The 20,201-nt window shown below is 41.9% G+C and overlaps 1 protein-coding gene across 1 annotated transcript in view; it reads right to left on the bottom strand.

Annotated features, from left to right (window-relative positions):
• Positions 1-19,913, bottom strand: part of prodha (proline dehydrogenase (oxidase) 1a) — a 28,856-nt gene extending 8,943 nt beyond the window's left edge. The window contains exons 1-9 of the mRNA XM_036587730.1: positions 19,493-19,913; positions 17,527-17,735; positions 13,429-13,463; positions 9,398-9,547; positions 9,225-9,289; positions 8,916-9,032; positions 6,212-6,291; positions 6,022-6,103; positions 5,168-5,260 (exon numbers count right to left, since the gene is read on the bottom strand). Of these exons, the coding sequence (XP_036443623.1) occupies positions 5,168-5,260; positions 6,022-6,103; positions 6,212-6,291; positions 8,916-9,032; positions 9,225-9,289; positions 9,398-9,547; positions 13,429-13,463; positions 17,527-17,735; positions 19,493-19,816 (1,155 nt within the window). The 5' untranslated portion in view covers positions 19,817-19,913. The remainder of the gene's footprint in view (positions 1-5,167; positions 5,261-6,021; positions 6,104-6,211; positions 6,292-8,915; positions 9,033-9,224; positions 9,290-9,397; positions 9,548-13,428; positions 13,464-17,526; positions 17,736-19,492) is intronic.
• Positions 19,914-20,201: the final 288 nt, after the last annotated feature.

A 20,201-nucleotide genomic window follows, 5' to 3' on the forward strand; every position in this document is an offset into this window, starting at 1 on the left:
TACACACGTCTATAACCTAAGAATAACTCAATCAGTTTGCATTGAAGTCCCTGTTGTTACTGAATAATAAGCCTTGGTCTGTAATAAGCCTGGGATTATAAGGGGTTAAATCATGCATTTGACATTTGGTGACTTCTGTCCATCATGCAGTGCATTCAGTTCAACAGTCGAGGCCCACACGAAAACTCAGGAGGCAGACAGAGGTGGTATTGGTGGGGCTGGTGTAGTGTAGTGGGTAACACCTCTGCCCGCTGTTGACAGGGGTTCAGTCCCCTGCCTGGGCAAGGACCCTACACTATACCAATAAGAGTCCTTGGGCAAGACTCCTAACACCACCTTCACCTACCTGTGTAAGACGATCAAATTGTAAGCCGCTCTGGATAAGAGTGTCTAATAAATGTAGTACTTTTTTTTTCTAGAATTGAACGTAATCAACGCTTTACGGTCTCAGACTACCAGATTAGTCATCACTGTCGCTGGAATTGGACGGATCTGCTAGGGTCCCTGAGGACTGGACAGAGAACTGGTGATGGGCTTTCTGAGATCTTGTAACTGTGTACTCAAAATGAAGGTTGTGTAAAAATTAAGCATAATCCAGACCTCAACATCACTGAATGTGATTATTTGGATGGTGAGAAGCAGAAAATGCTAAACCAACTTCTACTTCAACTTCAACTTCGACTGAGCTTTGGAGGCGTGTCTGCAGATTTCTTTGAAAAACTGAAAGTGAGCCTCCTGAAAAGAACGAAAGCTGTAATAAATGTAAAGAGTGGACACATGTAGAACTGAAAAATATGATATTATATTTAGCATTATATTAGCAATATAGCATTGAAGCATTATATTTGTTTTCCGGAACGGAAGAAGGAAAAATTTGGCCGTTTTGACTGGAAATGAAATAAACGAAGGGAGGTCTTTTGCTCATCTACTTAGGAGTTAAGAGTCGACTGTTCTGTACACACTGACACGCTGTGTCTAGGCTTGGGGTTCCCAGCTGTAAGGCTCTGTGTTTTTCAGGCATGGCTAATCTGGGCCTCCAGGTGAGAGCATTATCGCCTCATTCCTGCCATTTCTGTTAGATTTAGTTACGTAACCTGTAAATTTGTTCAGAGAGTACAAACACTATCAACCACAGATGCATTCAGGCATGAATTACTACCCAGGTCCACTATAGAGGGCATTAAAGGCATCAGAGTGGCAGAATTGTTGAAACACCAGCATTGTTCAAATACTGAAACAGCCAGACCAGCTGCAGTCGTGAAGATCACGTCCTTCTACGACTGAATCAGATGCGTTCGAGCAGACACAAAACTGTGAAGGTACATCGCAAGACCAAAAGTGGAAAACACTGCTTTCTTCAGTCCAGCTCTCAACCAGGGTTCGAACTGAGGGGTGGCTGTCCCAGATCCACCATAAGGTGCATGCAATGAGCAACATTAACATTAGGTTATTGCATCATGTGATATCACATGTTTTTGCACGACAACCAACACATGACCAGAATTTAACCTATTTGTCTGGCAAACTGAGTTGTAATGTGGTTTCACCGTTTATGGGACCCATCAAAACCACCTGCTGATCACCAAATCACTTTTCTTATTACCCAAACAATATATTTTATCTAATTAACTGAGAAAAGATAGACGTTCAGACCTACTTTCCGTGTCTTCTCATCTGTAAAAATCATTTGAACTGATACAGATATAAAGTTAAAAGTCTGCTGCCAGGTTACATCTATGAAAAACTACATAAATAAGTAAGATGTATAAGTAGAGCTGGGCGATACGGCCAAAAATGTTATGATAAACAAAATTCATATCGTTCGATATCGATACATACCGCGATAAATGTCAAATCATTATTTCTTTATGGTCAGAACACAACAAACACTCAAACAGTGGAACATTTCACAGATCTGTCATGGGAGAGTGGGAGAAAGTGGGTGTGTCTCAAAACCTAGTGAGCTCTCTAAGTAGCCACTGTCTACATAGGCAGCTGTCTAAGTAGGCAGCGTTCCAACTGTCATCTGTCCTTATAAGGCAGATAAATGAGACAGCAGTGACGTCGCCGCTTGTTCCCGCCCACTGCACGAGACCGGCCTTCACTTACCTCAGCCGGCAGAATCACATTTAGCCAACATGGATCTGCTCTGGCAGTTTATATAGCGATTTTAATTGTATTTGCTCTGAATGAAACAGCAAAATAGACCATAGTTGTGGTCAAACGCAGAAAGTATAGGCTATTTGTGCACCTTTATGACTAGAAAACAGATAAATACCCCAGAAAATTAGAACAACTTACATTTGAAGATGACATCACTGCTTGCTGAAGCGCTTCTGCCCATCTTCAAACAAAAGCTGCACCGTCAACTTAATACGAACAGAAAAAATTAGCTGGCTCGGTAGGTCAGTGATGGATCACACAGCCACCTAGCCAGCCTCACTCCTACCACATCCATGTCAGAACACATCACAGTATTCAGACACCAGCTGGCGACGTCTGGATTTCTCTATTCTATCGTAATAGTTTAAGTGGTGAACCACAGTATATCTGATGCCAGACAAACAGAGTCCTCTTTTTAGGTACGTTTAAACTGAAAGCGGTGATTTTGTGTCTTGTTTGATCTACAGTATCATCATTTCTATGTGCTGTGCGAGTGACAGCGCTGCTTCAAGTTAGCCAGCTGCTAAAAACAGCTAGTCTGGAAAGATAGCGCTCTCCCGCTCTCCAATGCCTCACAGCTTCCTCAGTTTACTTTCGTTTAAATCAGGGCTGTAATTTACATGAACCCACTTCTTTCTTTCACTTTCGCTGCTCGGGAAAGCACTAATACTAACATACGACGGTTTGGCGCTGTAACGCAGCACTGCAGATGTGATGTAACGCTGCTAAAGCTTTCCTTGCAGTAGAAAACGCCACCAAGGCTTTCGCTGAACGTGGAAGTGTGAGAATGGCGTATTATATCGAACATTTATCGAACATGTCGTATCGCTCTATCGAGAAAAAAGTTATATCGCGATAAGTATCGTTACCAGCCCTATGTTTAAATATACAATACATAAGTCACTTCATAGTCAGACTTTACAGCAGAGGAGCCCCTGAGACCTCTGCTATAATTTGAACCTTGTCTGTAACAAGAAATGACCCTGAACTCTGTTAACAGTTTGGTTACTAGCCCTATGGAACCAAGCGTCTCGCTGGAGATCCCTTCTGAAAATCTGCCGTTGGCTTCTTTAACTTAAGCCACTTCATGCGCGCTACGATGTTTCCGATAAAGATGCATGAGTCTTCCGTTATTGCCGTGAATCCATAATGCGCTGTGATTATTTCGGAGTGACTGTGCGCGCTCATTCAGAACAGAATTGGGCTCGATGAGCGCTTATTATTGTTTTGAGTAACAAAAAAATCTGATGTATTTATGCATATTCAAAAAGACAGTTTGAAACACACTGAATAAGATAAAAACTGAACACTTACTCACAAATCTGTCACATTTTAACACTGTTAAAGCCTAAAAACTGACAGTGTGAACGTTTCCTCCGTCTTCCTGTGATCAAAAGCCACAAATGCCCGAACAGTGATTTCAGGATTTGAGTACTGGCACCTCGAATGTACGTCACTATTGGTTACGCAGCGTTTTTCGCATAGAGAAAGATATCACCTGTTCTCAATGAGCCAAAAAACTCAAAAATCAAGTAGAAACGACAGCAGCTCATCCGGCTGAACGCCCGGGACGAACAGGGCACATGGTATTTTCAGTCTCCAGGGTAACAGCCGAGCAGGATAAAAGCATGTGAAGTGGAAAACAAGACCTGACCTAAAGAACACACACATTTAACCAGACACTGGTTAACCGGATACTCGAGTGCCTGTGCACGTCCCTATCACACTCACGTAGATATATCATATTAAAAGCACGAGTTAGAAGCCTCCAGATTAGAGTTTGGATCAGAAAACAGACAAAATCTTAACAAAAACAATTTGCAGTCGCCCACTTAACCACCAAGTGAGGGTATAACAACTGAACGATAAAGCGAAAAGCTTTACATACACACACATTCTGTGTTCCACCACCACGTTTGGTCAAGGCTAAGGCTACTATCAGTCAGCTTATCACTCGGTGACCACCGGCTACAATGTGCAAACATTCCAGACACATGCAGAGATACTCCGGTGCGTCAGACTGTGAGATTAACAACCGACTCTGACCACCAGCTGCACACAGATCATTACAGAGCGATCGATCCGCGAAGAGCCGTGTCAAATGACGACACGCACACAAAGCATGATGAAAGAGAAGCAAAAATAAGCAGAAAAAGGACAAACGTCCTTCATGTGTTCTTCACTAATACAATACGCAAAGCCTAATCTGGATTATTTCACAACTGCCTGCTCGCCGTTTTCCCATCTCACCCCACTGAGGGATCAATTGAGCTACGTGACGAGCTGGACATTGAGAAACGGTCTGGAACGGCAACTTTGGCCCGTGTGTTGACGTTTTATTAGCCAAAAGATGTCACGGCTCAGACCTTTTGGAACGCCATCATCAGCACGAGCATCGGAACATCAATAACGCAAGCACAGCTGCTATCATGAGCCTTTTGGGTTTGACCAAATCCTTGTGTTGGCCTTTCAGAACGCTGTCCGGCCAAGGAATGAAGTTTCAATCAGAAACATGTTTTAAAGATGTTTCTGTCTGATTTTTCTTGAAACACTTTCATGTAAAAGCAACAGAACTGTCACAGTCTCCCCGGCCCCCCTTTTCTGTTCAACCCCGTTTCGTCTTCTTAGCTCCGCCCCTTAGTTATCATTGTTTCCACCCGTGTTTAGTTTGTAAGCCTTTCTTCTCAGCTGCCTGTTCATCTCAGACAGGGTTTCTGACTAAAATTCAGCTTCACAAAACCCAACAAACACATGAGGGCTTATTTTGCAAAGAAGAAGAAAAAAGATGCTATGAAAACATGCAGAGATTAAAGCATTTATAATGGTAACCAGTGTGTGTCAACCTGTTTCCTGTAGTTTTCATTTTTCACTACATGACCAGAACACTCGAATGAGGCTGCGAGGATCTGCCTGACCAATTCTTGGCCATGAGGATATTCACCATAACACATTCCCTTTTGGGTTAGATTGAATATTTACTCTGCTGCACTGTGTTCTAGTGTACCTTGGCCAGAACGTCCATCCGCTGTAGCATCCTCTTCATCTGCCGCTCCTCTTCGTCAGTGAATCGGCTCAACAGAGGCTCCAGGTGACCCGTCTAGAGGGAAAACACACACACACACATACATACATATATAGTGACTGATGTATAGAGAGAAGAGAAACAAAGACAGGTTATAATGTTCAGATATTCAAATAGTGAACAGAATTAACAGTAAATTAGGATTACAAATATGCAAATGCGCTTGTGTCTAATGTTACACGTTCTCATAAGAATTAACTTAGGGGTTAATCCAGCACCCTATGCCACCTTAAATGGTTTAGCCCCGGTTTGCTGATTGAGTTTCATACAGTGGACAGAGGTCAGATGAAGCCCATTTCCCATTCCACCTTAAATGATGTAGCAGTCACATTCAGATGCCTGTACTGGGACAGCAGGCAGCTCTACGGAGTTCAATATTGTTTTCTTTGCATCACCGATGTATCAGTTTACATACGTGAATGGAAAATGTAATAAACAAGGCACCAGAATGAAAAAGCTACTTAAGGAGGATGAGGACATATTCGAGCAGAACGGTAGTGAGAAATGCTCACCTTAACTTACCGAGCTAGGATTAGTTTGTAGCATATTGACTCCTGATTGTGAAATTTAAGATAAAATCTTTCATCAGGTGAAACATTGGCACTTAGCATTTGTCTGTTTTTCTAAACCACCTGCTATGGATTGGTTTGGGTTATTATAGTTTGGCACTAATAAGACACTAAGTGGCGTCATCTCCAGTTTCAAATGATCATAGTAAATAAAACACTGTAATGATGGAGCGTGGATGTGTATTTACATTATTTAGCTTTATTTACCTCCACATTGGGCACCACAAGCAGGTTGGAGATCTTCGTTCTGTCATTGATGAGGCTGTTCCAGTCCAGCAAGTCGATAGTCCTGCATACAGACACTCAAACTCAAAATCCAACCCAGCCCAGTAAAAGTGGTCAAGCAAGGATTCCGTGGGTAACTGTAACTATCGCGATAATCAGAAAGATGTTTTACCCGGACGAGCCCAGTTTCTCTCCAGTGAACCAGTTCTCAATGTCCTGCTTGGCTCCCACGCCCAGTTTGGCCAAACTGTCCTGAAGACAAGAGCAAACGAGGTGTTAAAGTGAGAGGCATTCTATGTGTGCCAGTATCTTCCGATAATGGCAACCAAATCTCTTCAAGTATCACTCCGCCTGATTTGCCTGTAACAACCGCAACTTGATCACAAGTAACAAGGTCGCCTGCTGTTGTTATAGTTCTTTTATCTAACAGTTATAACAACAGCAAGTTATCCAAGTGAGTGACAGAGACTAACGTCATCAAAAAAGCTGTGTGCCCCAGATGTGAGTGGCAGAGCGCCGGTTTTTGTCAGGCATCCCGTTTCTATTCTCAACACGTCGCACTGTGTTGACGTTCCATCTTAAATACAGCAGTTAAGCCTGTTGTTGAACAAGCCATAAACAAATGAGAAACTAACCCATGAGGTGGAGAAATCTGTATGGCCCCTTCCACCTCTTTTTAGAAGAACACTGTTAGCCTGCTGGAGGTTTAGTCAGTAGTAGAGCTGCAACAAACGACTAATCTGATAGTTGAATAATCTATCGATTCCTGAAACGAATAATCGATTATTCGGATTATGAATCACTACATTACGGCATACCTCTTACGTAGCTAACAGCTTTTAAATTTAGTCTGAACTTGTTTTTTACGCATTCGCTAACTAACAATGAAGACGAAGATAAATAAAGATGAATAACATATTTAAAAATTCACTGTTGTAATGAACTTTCCTGCTAACACCAAATATAAACAAAACTCCAATGTCTTTTTCCAGTCAAAATTTTAAACCAAAGATGTCCAAAGTAGCAGCAATAAAATATAACAAAACGTAATACTTATGTTTTCCTTTAATCAAGTGTGGAAAAGCATCGATTCAAATGTAAACAGTGCAGTCTGTGCTCTGTGCTCTGCTGTCAGTCTACACTCTGCTGCAGTTAAATTCTACAGTCACAGGTCTTTACTGAAACGGAGGAAGGTCAGCATCTCTCTGCGCTCCTGTGAGAGTCTCGCTCTCCTCTGAGAGCGGATACTCCCCTCAGCAGAGAAGGACGGAGCGGATGGGAAAGGCGAACGTTTGTGGCAAACTTCTCTGAAGGGTGAAATTTGAACGATTTTGTGTGAACACTTCATTTCGGCAGTGACCCTTTGTCCAGCTCGCCTAGAAGTTTGCGGAGAACTACCTCCCGAAACTGTTTCTGAGTGGAGCCAAACGTTCGCGGAGAACAGACAGCTGTTTGCAACTGTTTGGAAACATTCTCCTACGTTCGCACCGGTGGCTGGTTTGGAAATTGAACAGGATCAGTTTGAATAATGCTTACCTGCTTCTCTGTTTCAACTCCAGTAACGATTCCACAGAAAGTGCATTTCGAAAACAGGAACCGTTCCAGCTCGACTCAGATCATGCAGTAAGACGGAATTCAACACTGACATTACCGTTAGCTAACAACTATCGCCGCGTCCCAAACCACACACTTCTGTGCTTCACACACTACACTAATGAGTGCCCTATTAATGGTATATGCGCTATTTTTACACACTGTTTAGTGAGCTAGTATGCGATTTGGGACGAGACGTATCTTACTGCGATGAATCTTCATCCAGTTAGCCGACAAGTTTCCTCTTCAGATGCTCCATCATGGAGGATGTGCTCCCACATCAGCCAAGGTCAGCTTTACAAACAGCACAACTGAGCTTAGCAAGAAAAGAATCTGTTCTTGAGGCGGCCATTGCGCTTTGGGTAACTTTCCAGTGAGCGATAACGTCAAAACAATCCAAGTGAGCGCGAGAAAGACGAGTAATGATGTCACTAACTAATCGACTTATAAATTAGGTGCCAATTAATTTGCTCGTCAATTTTAGTCGCCAAAGCCGAATAATCGTTGCAGCCCAGTCAGTAGTACCACATTTTTAAACCGATTCTGTTTTTGCTTGTAAATGTGTAAAATGGATAGCTAGTTCTCTCAAGCTGTTGGCTGATAAGTTTGTAGCTCGTTTACATTTCATTTTGGCAAGCAGGCGTTCCCAGAGGAGACACGTCGAAGGTTTTGCTTTACGATACTTCATTTAGTAGTGTTCGCATGCAGCAGCGCCAGATGCTGTTCTTCACAGGGTGTACATAAACTTTCTTGTCTCAAAATCTTATAATAAAAATCAGCCATGAAACTGTGCTGTAATCGTAATAACACCGCTCATTAAAATCAAATCAAAATAAACATTTAGCTGGTCACCCAGCATGGTCATACTGGATGACCAGCATACCAGCATTCAAAACACAACACACTGGCTTTGCTGTTGATGAGCTTTGCTGGTTTTCCTAGCAGGGAATATAACTAACAACTGAGGAATCTCACTTAATCCAAAAGCTAAAATCTGATCCAATTTTCCAAGGAGTCTTGAAGGCTTATGAAGCCTAATGAAAGCTGTTTAAAAGATAACAAAAGTTAACAAGAACTAAACACTAACGACCGGTACTGAAGGATAAAAACAGCTTATAGAGCTTTATTAGAGCTAATACAGGCTCATGGAGAGTAATGAAAGTGAATAATAGCAAAAACAAAAAAACAGAGAGAGCATTAGGAAGCTTATGAAGACTAACGAAAGCTAACCAAGGATAAAAAAGGCTAACAGAGGTTTTTGAAGGCTTATGAAAACAAGGTACCTGAAGCTGCTCTAACTCGAGTTTCTGCTCCAGCACAGCCATGCCGTCCTTCCCCTGCTGCGCGGCAAGCAGGTTGAAAAACCTTCTCCATTTCACCAGCACCTCTGAGAACTGCAGCTGTGTGGGATAAAGAGGAGATGATCAATATGTTGTTACTGCTGAAGGAAAACCTCATATCTCTGAAGTGGAAACAGTACAGAGGAAGGAAAACATCCCAATCTGTTAACATCGCTAATAAAAATGTATTGGTCTATTTGTTACAAAATGTTGAAATACACAAGACGGATGGATGGATGGATGGACAGTTACCAGGAACTGAGGCCGACCCAAAGCAGTCATCTTAATGGCTGAGAATCCGTCCACTGAGCTGCCGGCTGCAACGCACACATAAACATCCCCACCACAGAGATTAAGAGACTAAAACAGTCAATCTTTAAAACGTCTTCAGATTCTGCACTGAGATCCGTTCAGGTCGAACTCACCGGACGCCTTGATGCATTTGATGAAGGTCTCCATGTGACAGTCACATTTGGCCTCGTCGGCGTAGAAATATGTGCGTGCGCTGATCACGCCCCCTCGCCGGTCCCCGAACTGCCGGTGTGCTTTGTACTTCTTCTCACGGTGATCAATACCTGCACAGCAACCAATCAAGCGATTCCAGTGTCACAGTGATATGAAGTAAGATTAATATTTCACGAGCTCTCAATATTGAGATTGATATCATTTAGTTTGCTATGCTCTTGTTAAATATATTCTTAATAAACAACACTGTGTGGAGGAACTATTTACACAGCAGTGGAATATTGAATATATAAAATATAATATAATATAATATATTGGAACTATTGTGAAAACCTCAACAGCTTGAAAGCTCATTACACTGAATGAGCACAATGAATGGATTTTTACAGCCACTGATAATTACAATAAATCAAAGTCTAGTTTAACCCATAATGAGTCATTAACCTTGTTATCCACTGGCAAGTCCAGACTTCCATTCCTCCTCTAACTTAAGAATCGCTCAGCCAGTTTGCACTGTTTTCCCTGTACTTACTGAAGAATAAGCCTTAGCAGGTAACAAGCCTGGGATTTTACAGAGTTACAGTGATTAAGTTTACACACAGAGAACAAAACGCTACGGCTTACAACGGAACGGATTTGTGCAGGGCTACAACACTACCCTCGGCACTTTAACTGATTACTGGACAGTGATACGGGTCACACTGTGGGTTAAATCCAGCTTCTGCTACCACCACACCCCCAAAACCAGCTCCATACCACCTTCACACACAGGCGCACCTATCCACTTCAATCTGGCTACAAACACAGCCTTAAAGAGTACAAACCTCAGTAAGTGAAAAGTAAATCCATTGACCTATATTTACACTAAAGGAGTACAAAGACAAGATATTTTGTCTTATCAGCTTCATATTTTTTTGGTAAACCTACACTCATTCTGAAATCGATGCCTGCGACATGTTCCAAAACAGTTGAGACAGATGCAATTTGAGATTAGTAATACATAAATATCTTAAACAGGTGATGCAATCATGTTTGGGTATGAGGCAGTCTTTTATGAGCGAAGAAGGATCAAAGCTCATTGCTTTGCCAAACATTTGCACGTTTAGATCGTACTATGCACGGTGGAGGCCATATGTCAACCACTTCCAGAAACGCCGCCGACTTCTCTGGGCTCAAGCTCGTCTGAAACAAACTAGAAACTTGTATTGTGGTCTGATGAGTCAACCTTTCAGACTGTTTATGGAAATAATGGATGTCGTGTTCTCTGGGCCAAAGAAGAAAAGATCATCCAGATTCAAAAGCCAGCATCTGTGACGGTAGAGGGGTAACTTGCACATCCGTGAAAGCACAATTAACGGTGACATTTTCAAGCAATATACGCTGTCTTTTTTACAGACATCCATGCTTATTTCAACATGACAATCCAGGGCCACATTCTGCAAGTGTTACAGCAGCATGGGTGCATAATCAGAGAGCGCATGTGCTAAACTGGCCCGCCTGCAGTCCAGTCCTGTCACCCATTGAAAAGGTGAGGTGCATAACGAAGCACAAAACATGCCAAAGCAGGTTCCACATGGTTGTGCACCTGAAAACTTGCAGAATGAAATAATGGCAGAACATTCCGCTTTTAAAACGGGATCCACTGGTGTCTTCAGTGCCTAAATGTTTTTTAAGTGCTGTTAAAAGAGAAGATGATGTAACACAGAGGCAAACATTCTCCCATCCCACCTTTTTTGACTTCATGTTTGGAATGAGTGTATATTTACAAATAAAAAAGTCAAAAGGTAAAACATAAAATATGTTTTTGCTCCATTTGCAATGTCATACTACTATTTTTCCTGAAGAGATAAACTGCTAATAGTTCTCATTAGCTTGTTTGGATGACCTTCTCACTTAAGGCTTATTATTCAGTAACTACTATGAACTGTTCTTTACAGCACAGTTAGTTTCCACCAGTGGTGGATGAAGTACACAAATCACCCAAGAGATACCCAAGGTAAAATATTACTCCTGTAAAAGTAGAAGTTCCTCCCTTTTAGACCTCCACTTGAGTAAAAGTATTGAAAAGTAAAAGTACTAAAAGATTAATTATGACTCTGATGTCCTATTATTATTACTGTAACAAGACTCGCTTCATTAACTCATTTTAGGTGAAAATACTCCAGTGTCTCTCTTGGTAAACCAGTCTTTTAATAGAGTCATTAATTAGTGACGCTGATGTCTATTAAAATTATCATAAGCACAAAACACTGAAGGCAAACAGTTTCCATCAGGTAGAACTGAGTGGCTCTGAAAGAACTTTACAAACAAGCAAAGTTTCAGTTTAAGATTTATTTAAACTTAGTTACAAGTTTAAGTTTAATAAAAACTTTAAACTCAGATTCACAAATGAGTTTCCTTTACTAAACTGCATCTGTAGGTCTCTGTTCATAAACATAAACTAGCCTAAACTAATTCACTATAAAATGAAATGTGTTTGTATAAATTCAGAATAAAGACACGTCAGTCACAACTGCATATGAGTACATATTTCTATATTGTGGTCTGTTTACACAAAGTTAGGTTAGTTCATCATTTATGTTGAATAGACTCTCCCAAACTTTTACGCTGCTGCACTGATGTTGAACCGTGTGCTGCACTGGGTCGGTATGACCAACAGGTCAAAACAAGCTCAAAACAAAGTGACCGCTGTGCCCTGATTGGTGTTCTTGCTTTGCGCTTCTTTCATTTTGACGTTACGTTTTTATACACACATAAAACAAAAGGAACGACAGATTTCTCATAATGTAGTGGAGTAAAAAGTGAGATATTTGACTTTGAAATGTAGTGGAGTGAAAGGAAAAAGTCGACCAAAACGGAAAAACTTCAGTAAAGTACAGATACACAAAAAAACTACTTAAGTACAGAAACTCATTACATTTACTTAGTTACTGTCCACCACTGGTTCCCACCTTGCAATAAGCTTGGCTCATGTGCCTGTTGCGTTTTGGACCCACATACGAAACCCTAAGGTCTGAGGTGTTAATAAGAATCTACGTAAACATTACGACAGCTCCACAAGCTCCAAACGCTCCCTGTAAAAAAGATCCACTCATATTCAATTCTACAGACCTGCTGTACTAGAAACAGATTAACCCCAAGAAACAGAACGGACGCTGCCGAGCGGATGTTTTGCTTCCTTCCCCCATATTACACTGTAACATGTCTGTTAAGCTTTTACAGGGGTCAGTTTCAGCTGAGGCACAGTAGAAACATGTTTTGTGGTCTGACAGGTCAACCTTTCAGATTGCTTATGAAAATAATGTACAAAGTACAGCCGAAGACGAAAAGGACCATCCAAACTATTACCGGCGTAGGGTTCAAAAATCAGTGTCTGCGATGGTACAGGGGTGTATCAGTAGGCAACTTACACAACTGTGACACCAGTGACACTGAAAGATATATACTCATTTTGGAGCAACATATGCTGCCTTCTAGACAACATCTTTTTCAGGGACATCAGCATGACAACGCATCACATTCTGTAGTGAGCTCCCACCTCACAATATGACTGATTCTTGGACCTCTTTACGAATCAATCCGCCTTATTTATCACCAACCTAGCAATAGTCAGCTGTAATAATACAGTTTAAAATGTAAAATTTCAAGTAAAAAGCTGCTAAAAATGATTTACGAAGTTTTACAGGGGTCAGTTTCCACCAAGCCCCAGAAATCCTCTAAATCAGGGGTATTGTATTTGCAAGGGGCCGGTGTAGCTACAGGTTTTCATTCTAACCAAGCAAGAGCCCAGCTGACTTCACCTGTTCACTATCACTCAAAACAACAACAGGTGTGCTCCTGCTCTGTTTGAACAAAAATCTGCAGCCACATCGGCCCTTTTGCAGACCAAATTTAGAGTAAATCTAGATTAAATTAACATAATTATCAGTTTGTTTGTGTGGAGTTTCTAAGTTACTATGGTTTACATTAGTTAAAAATGTAACATACATACCATGACTTTCCTTTTCAGCCTCTGATAAGCAGGAGCTGGAAAAACAAAAAAAGAAAGAGAGAGAGGAGAGAGAGAGAGAGAGAGAGAGAGAGAGAGGTTGGATGAGTGGTGGAAAAGTGTGTCATAACCTTATAATGTTTAATGTCTTTTTAGGTTTAGATTGTCAGTAAATAGTTTGATTGTTTGCCTAAAGCAACAAAAATGATAAGAGGACCTACAAAGTTTTAGTAAAACGTGCAAACAGCAGACACAGTGTGTACACACTCCAAAACTCTGCCAAAGACAGACAGCCACACACGCACACACACAGAAAAACACCCCATCCTTTGCCAGTGTCAGGCTTCAGGATAGAAACCCAGTCTGAGCCGGTCAGCTCTGGCCGGTCCAATCCAGCACTGTCCGGCATATTCTGGCACACAGAATGAGCGTCTCTTTCTCTATGACCCAAAACTACAGCCCACAGTCTCCAATCAAACTATCAGAGCTACTCACCTCACAGGACTCGTTTTTTGAGCTTTGAGAGATTTGGTGCATTTTGAGCTTTGAGAGATTTGGTGCATTTTGAGCTTTGAAAGATTTGGTGCATTTTGGGATTTGAGAGATTTGGTGCATTTTGAGAGGTTTGTCAGATCAACCTATAAAAAACATAAATATATACCTTCAAAGAATGCAACTTATTTTAGATGAACAAAAGCAATATTTTACACCAAACAAAGACATTTACACGAACGGCCAATGTGTACAACAGACGAAAAAAAGAAACAACTGCTAAATAACAAAAAGGTAATGTCCCAGGGGGCCCGAATACAATCAACTCAAAGTCGCCATGCAGTCTGAACTCGACCGTGTGGTTGCTGTTCACAGGCTCCCAGCGTTTGGTCTAAATATCTATTATATTTTTTTATGTCCTAAAAATACAATATATCATAAAAATGATATATTTAGGTTTTAAACCCACGGTGTGTCATTTTCCAGCTCTCTAAATATCTCTGAACTTGCACCTGGAAAAGAGCAGAGCCTCACTGTGTTTGAGGGCGGCAGATAAGCTCTGATAAGATTATTTCACACAGCACCACCCCACACTTCAAAAATGTTTGCGTCGATAAAGATGCACCACGTTTTCCTCAGAGAAAGCTTCTCTCGCTGAAGTGAGTTATGCCGTCTGCGTCTCTGTCGTGGCCTCCGGCATTATCGAGTGTCATTAGCAGTAGCAGAGACTGGCTGGACTGGTTAAAGGAGTTTTGAATGCACATATAGGTACATTTATATTTATGCTTTTCCATTTCCAACCACATAACATTCTTCTTATAAAGGGGGTTTTAAAGCGCTTTGCACACTGTGTCCTCAAGTTGGACTGCTTAGTTTCATTGAGCGCCCACAGGAACACCTAACAAAACACTGCACATCTCGTCTTACTCTAAACTCTTTATATAACCGGCGCTGCTCCCGCAGGGTGGCTGAGTGTTGTAACAGGCAGTGCTCGCTCACACTCATGTGACCTGATTGCCAAGCAGAGGGTGTGTGGGGGGTGTAAACACTTTCCTATTAAGTCAGCCAATCAAACAGGGGGGCCTTGGCCAAACTGACCAATCAGGGCTCAGGAGCTGGGAATAGTTTTCACTTTTGTGGACATAAAGCTGGCCGAGTTTATGAGCACATGGCTGTGCTGCGATGCCATACTGCTGCCTATGTACAGATTTTAACGGACAGGACAGTCTGGTGAGCCATAAAGCATGCTTGACCGAATTTTTACAGCTACAGTGACCACATCCGACAGTCGCTAACAGGGTTCTGGTTCAGTTGCACAACACATTTCATAACTACAGGAAGACGCATATAGAAACTCTGACTCATGCAGACACTTAACACCAGCTTCACATGATTCCAGATATGAATGTCGCATTCGAGATGATCACCCGAACAAAAACATCACTCGGACATGAGCTCTGAACTGGCTTAGGGCTTTTTTCGTCCAGTAAAAACTTTTATACTCAGGCAAAAGGGATGTGTTCATCACTACAAACTAAAAAAACACTCTCAAGCACTACTAGGTTATTGCTCAAAGTGATATGGTGGCTGTGGGTTGGTTATAATATCAGATATTTTTCATGTGCTCATCTGTCAGTCCCAATGCTAATACATAAAAATGTAGAAATTAGTGCTAAGTCTACCTGAGTTAGCGATTTGGGGAGAAATAAATACAGTAAAATGAGTAAAGTGCAGATATTGTAGTTCAGTAACCCAACATTACATTCACATTCAGCTCCACTGGAGTTCGTTAAACCTGATGCTGATCCTTTTTTTTTAAACAATTATTTTATGATACTGATATAATTCTGATATCATTGCATCCCTGATTTCAAGCACTACACACTGAGTACATGAGCAACAAATAAGTATAATCATTTAAATTCCTACAAAACAATATATGTTAAATTACTTATTTACTAGAAAAATATGTTAAAAATATTAAATTGCTATTTTCAAAAACTACAAACCCAAATAAATGTGGTAGTATTGCTATTGCTATGGGTTATTACTTTATTAATTCTTTTAAAAAACTACAAACAGAATAAATGGGTTATTACTTTATTCATTTAATACACTACAAACGAGTAAATAGGTTATTACTTAACTAATTTAATACACTACAAACTGAGTAAATAGGTTATTACTTAACTAATTTAATACACTACAAACGAGTAAATAGGTTATTACTTTATTAATTTAATACACTACAAACTGAGTAAATAGGTTATTACTTTATTAATTTAATACGCTACAAACTGAGTAAATAGGTTATTACTTTATTAATTTAATACGCTACAAACTGAGTAAATAGGTTATTACTTTATTATTTTTAAAATACTCCAAACTGAGTACACGTGTTGCTTTAGTAATTGCGTTATATATATATTTACATGGCCGTCATGCTTTTTACAGAGCTCCGTGTTCAGATGTGAAAGTTCAGCCCATTTCTTGAAGCTCCAGGAACAAAATCAGAAGGTCTCTAAAGGGCAGAGCTGTAGATCAGCACCTGCAGCGTCACTGCAGCTCTATTTTTAATGCTGTTGATATATCAGCGTTCATGTTCTCTGAACGTGAGCAGCTTTTAAATTAAAGGGCATGAGAGCGAGCCAGCTGAACGCCGGCCAGTACGGTAGTACGACAGGAATAGACCCAACAGCCCCTGTGGAGAAAGAGGCAGAGACCCTTCTCTAACATTTCACTCCACCAGAGAGGAATGAGAGCTCATCCTCCACAAGCCTGGATCAGTAAGAGCAGCAGGATGTAAACTATCCATATCCTGTCCCTACAGAGATCAGCGTGTGGGCAGTGGTGCAACACTAATCTGTATGTCTACTGTTTTATTATTGATAGTGCAGTATATTTAGGACCCCCTCAGGACCCCCACAGAACAGGTATTGTTTGGGTGGTGGATCATTCTCAGCAGTAACACTGACGTGGTGGTGGTGTGTTAGTGTGTGTTGCGCTGGTACGAGTGGATCAGACACAGCAGTGCTGCTGGAGTTTTTAAACACCTCAGTGTCACTGCTGGACTGAGAATAGTCCACCAACCAAAAACATCCAGCCAACAGCGTCCTGTGGGCAGCGTCCTGTGACCACTGATGAAGGACTAGAGGATGACCAACACAAACTGTGCAGCAGCAGATGAGCTATCGTCTCTGACTTTACATCTACAAGGTGGACTGACAAGGTAGGAGTGTCCAATAGAGTGGACAGTGAGTGGACACAGTGTTTAAAAACTCCAGCAGCACTGCTGTGTCTGATCCACTTGTACCAGCGCAACACACACTAACACACCACCACCACGTCAGTGTTACTGCAGTGCTGAGAATGATCCACCACCCAAATAACACCTGCTCTGTGGGGGTCCATGGGGGTCCTGACCACTGAAGAACAGGGTAACAAAGTATGCAGAGAAACAGACGGACTACAGTCTGTAACTGTAGAACTACAAAGTGAAACTACATGGTCAGTTGAGCTTTACTGACTTTATTACTCAGTTATTAATCAGTTAAACACTAACGTGTATATTATGTGGTTATGAGGGAGGAGCCGAGTGTGTTTACTCACTCCATCTCCTTTTTCTCCGCCTCCTCCTGCGTGAGGTCTTCCTCCACGCTGTAGTCCAGAACCGAGCCGACGCCGAAAGCCTGGTTTTTTGCCATCAGGGGCTTAATGGAGTCCTGATCTTCTCCCGCCACAAACTGCCCGTAGAACGTCATCTTCATCAGCTTCTCGAACGCGCTCTGACCCAGGACCTTCTTACTCAGGTCCAGCAGCTGCAGGGAGGGAAAGTTAACACTGATGTAATACATTAATACAGTAATAAAGCCACAATGCTATACTTTGTCTAGATATCAGACCAATTACATTATGGCAAACAACTGACTTCAGAAAATATGATAATTCATCAATAATATAGAAAATAATAAGAATAATTAAAACAATGGGATCTAACTGCCCACCATTTGGCCACAGGGATGAAGTCTCATCTCCTGCTCTAAAATGCAGGGGCGTGGCTAAATAAGGCCCCGCCTACTGGCTAAAACTCAGTGTTTCAATAGTGCTGTGAGAAAGTGGGACAGCAATTTTTGAATAAAGTTTGTTATTTAAAAAATGTAAGTATTATTTTCAGAAGTGCAAATTCAGAAGTTTGTGAGATCAGACCGCGCCTTCAACATGGTGGTGGTAGTATGAGGGAAGACCCCACCCCTGTGAGGGAGGGGGGAGAACTCTGAGAACTTGGGCTGGAGTTCTGGGCAGCTTCTGTCTGTAGCTAGAAGGCCAGAACCCCTCATAGCTGTAGTAGGACTGATGTAGGACTGAGGAACAGGGAGGAGTTGGGGAGGCGGTGAGGATTGCGGACGCTTCGTCACGGGAACGAAAGGTGAGGATGTGAATTTATAGGGCGTTCGACTGGAAGAAGGAGGGGTTTCAGCCATGCTCCTCCCCCAATACTTCAGTTATAACATCACTACATTTAGGGTTTGGGACAAACACCTTCAAAGGGAAGTATAAATATGTACGCACCTTATATTCAGCCTATTACTATCTCTATCAATGATTTGGGGATAAATACATCATAATGTAACCCTTGTAAATATCTAAGATATAAATACTTAATTTTTTTATTATTGTGGAACCGCAGTTTGGTGGAATGGTCCATAGGAACCCACACAAACTTTACGAAAGAACCTAAAGGGAAACAAAAACAAAATACATACAGTATGTAGGATATGGAATTTTTTTCCGATCCACCTTAAATAGTACAGCAGAAGATTCGAACCAGATGAATGTAACTGCTGCACCATTTAAGGTGGAACAGATAAATTCGAACAAGAATGTAACCGTTTAAGGTGGAACGGGAAAACTCGAATGAGAAGAATGTAACTGCTGCACCATTTAAGGTGGAACGAATAAATTCGAACGAGAACAATGTAACTGCTGCACCATTTAAGGTGGAACGGGAAACTCGAACAAAAAGTGTGTAATTGCTAGACTATTTAAGGTAGAACGGGAAACTCGAATGAGAAGAATGTAACTGCTGCACCATTTAAGGTGGAACGGGAAACTCGAACAAAAAGTGTGTAATTGCTAGACCATTTAAGGTGGAACGGGAAAAATCGAATAAGAATGTAACTGCTGCACCATTTAAGATGGAACGGGAAAACTCGACTGAGAAGAATGTATCTGTTGCATCATTTTAAGGTGGAACGGGAAAACTCGAACAAAAAGTGTGTAATTGCTAGACCATTTAAGGTGGAACGGGAAAAATCGAATAAGAAGAATGTATCTGTTGCATCATTTTAAGGTGGAACGGGAAACTCGAACAAAAAGTGTGCAATTGCTAGACCATTTAAGGTGGAACGGGAAAAATCGAATAAGAAGAATGTATCTGTTGCATCATTTTAAGGTGGAACGGGAAAACTCGAACAAAAAGTGTGTAGTTAATTGCTAGACCATTTAAGGTGGAAGGGGTAAACTCAAACAAGAAGCCGACTTCAGCCTCGTAAGCCCGAAACCGAGCCGCACTTGCCTCCTTGTTCCTGTCGACGAGAAAGTCGAAGGCGCAGAGCCTGAAGACCAGCAGGCTGCGGAGCAGCTCCAGCGTGTCTTTGCTCTTGTACGCCTCGCGCGTGTTGTCGAAGTCCACGCAGATCTTGGTGGTCCTGTCCGGGTGGGCGGCTATCAGGTCCACATCGCACGGCTTCTCCACGAGCGTGCACCCGGGCTCCAGCTGCGCCTCCTCGTTCTTCTCCTGGGCTCGGCTCGAGGCCACCGTCGAGCGGGACCGTCTCATACGGATCAGCCTGTCGGGCTTCAGGCGGGCGAGAGCCGGTAAAACTCTGGAGTAGGACATCCTGACCGGGACACCGGGACTCTGAGGGGAGTTCTGAGGTAAATACCGAGAAGAGCCGCTCCGGGAGAGTCTGTCAGTCTGTCCGTCTGGGCGGGAAGAAGCTTCGCGACTCTCATTCATAGAAGTCGGTGATCGTATGCAAATATACGCAAATATATTCCGTGACGCGCAAAGGCATTGGCGGTCGAGCTCTGACGCTTTCCAATATATGCAAATATTTACCGTGTTGCGAAATGGGGATTGGCGGATGATCTCTGACGCGCTTGGCGTCGCCTTTGATGGGCGGCTAGCACGTGTATTTGGTGCTGTTTTCGTTCTATGCTGATCTCAGATCGGATTTTCTGAGTTTGGTACGTTTGTTGAGGTTCCTGAGTGTCTGATCCTG

Source organism: Colossoma macropomum, unplaced genomic scaffold, assembly GCF_904425465.1.
Source record: "Colossoma macropomum unplaced genomic scaffold, Colossoma_macropomum, whole genome shotgun sequence".
Classification (NCBI taxonomy): Eukaryota; Metazoa; Chordata; class Actinopteri; order Characiformes; family Serrasalmidae; genus Colossoma; species Colossoma macropomum.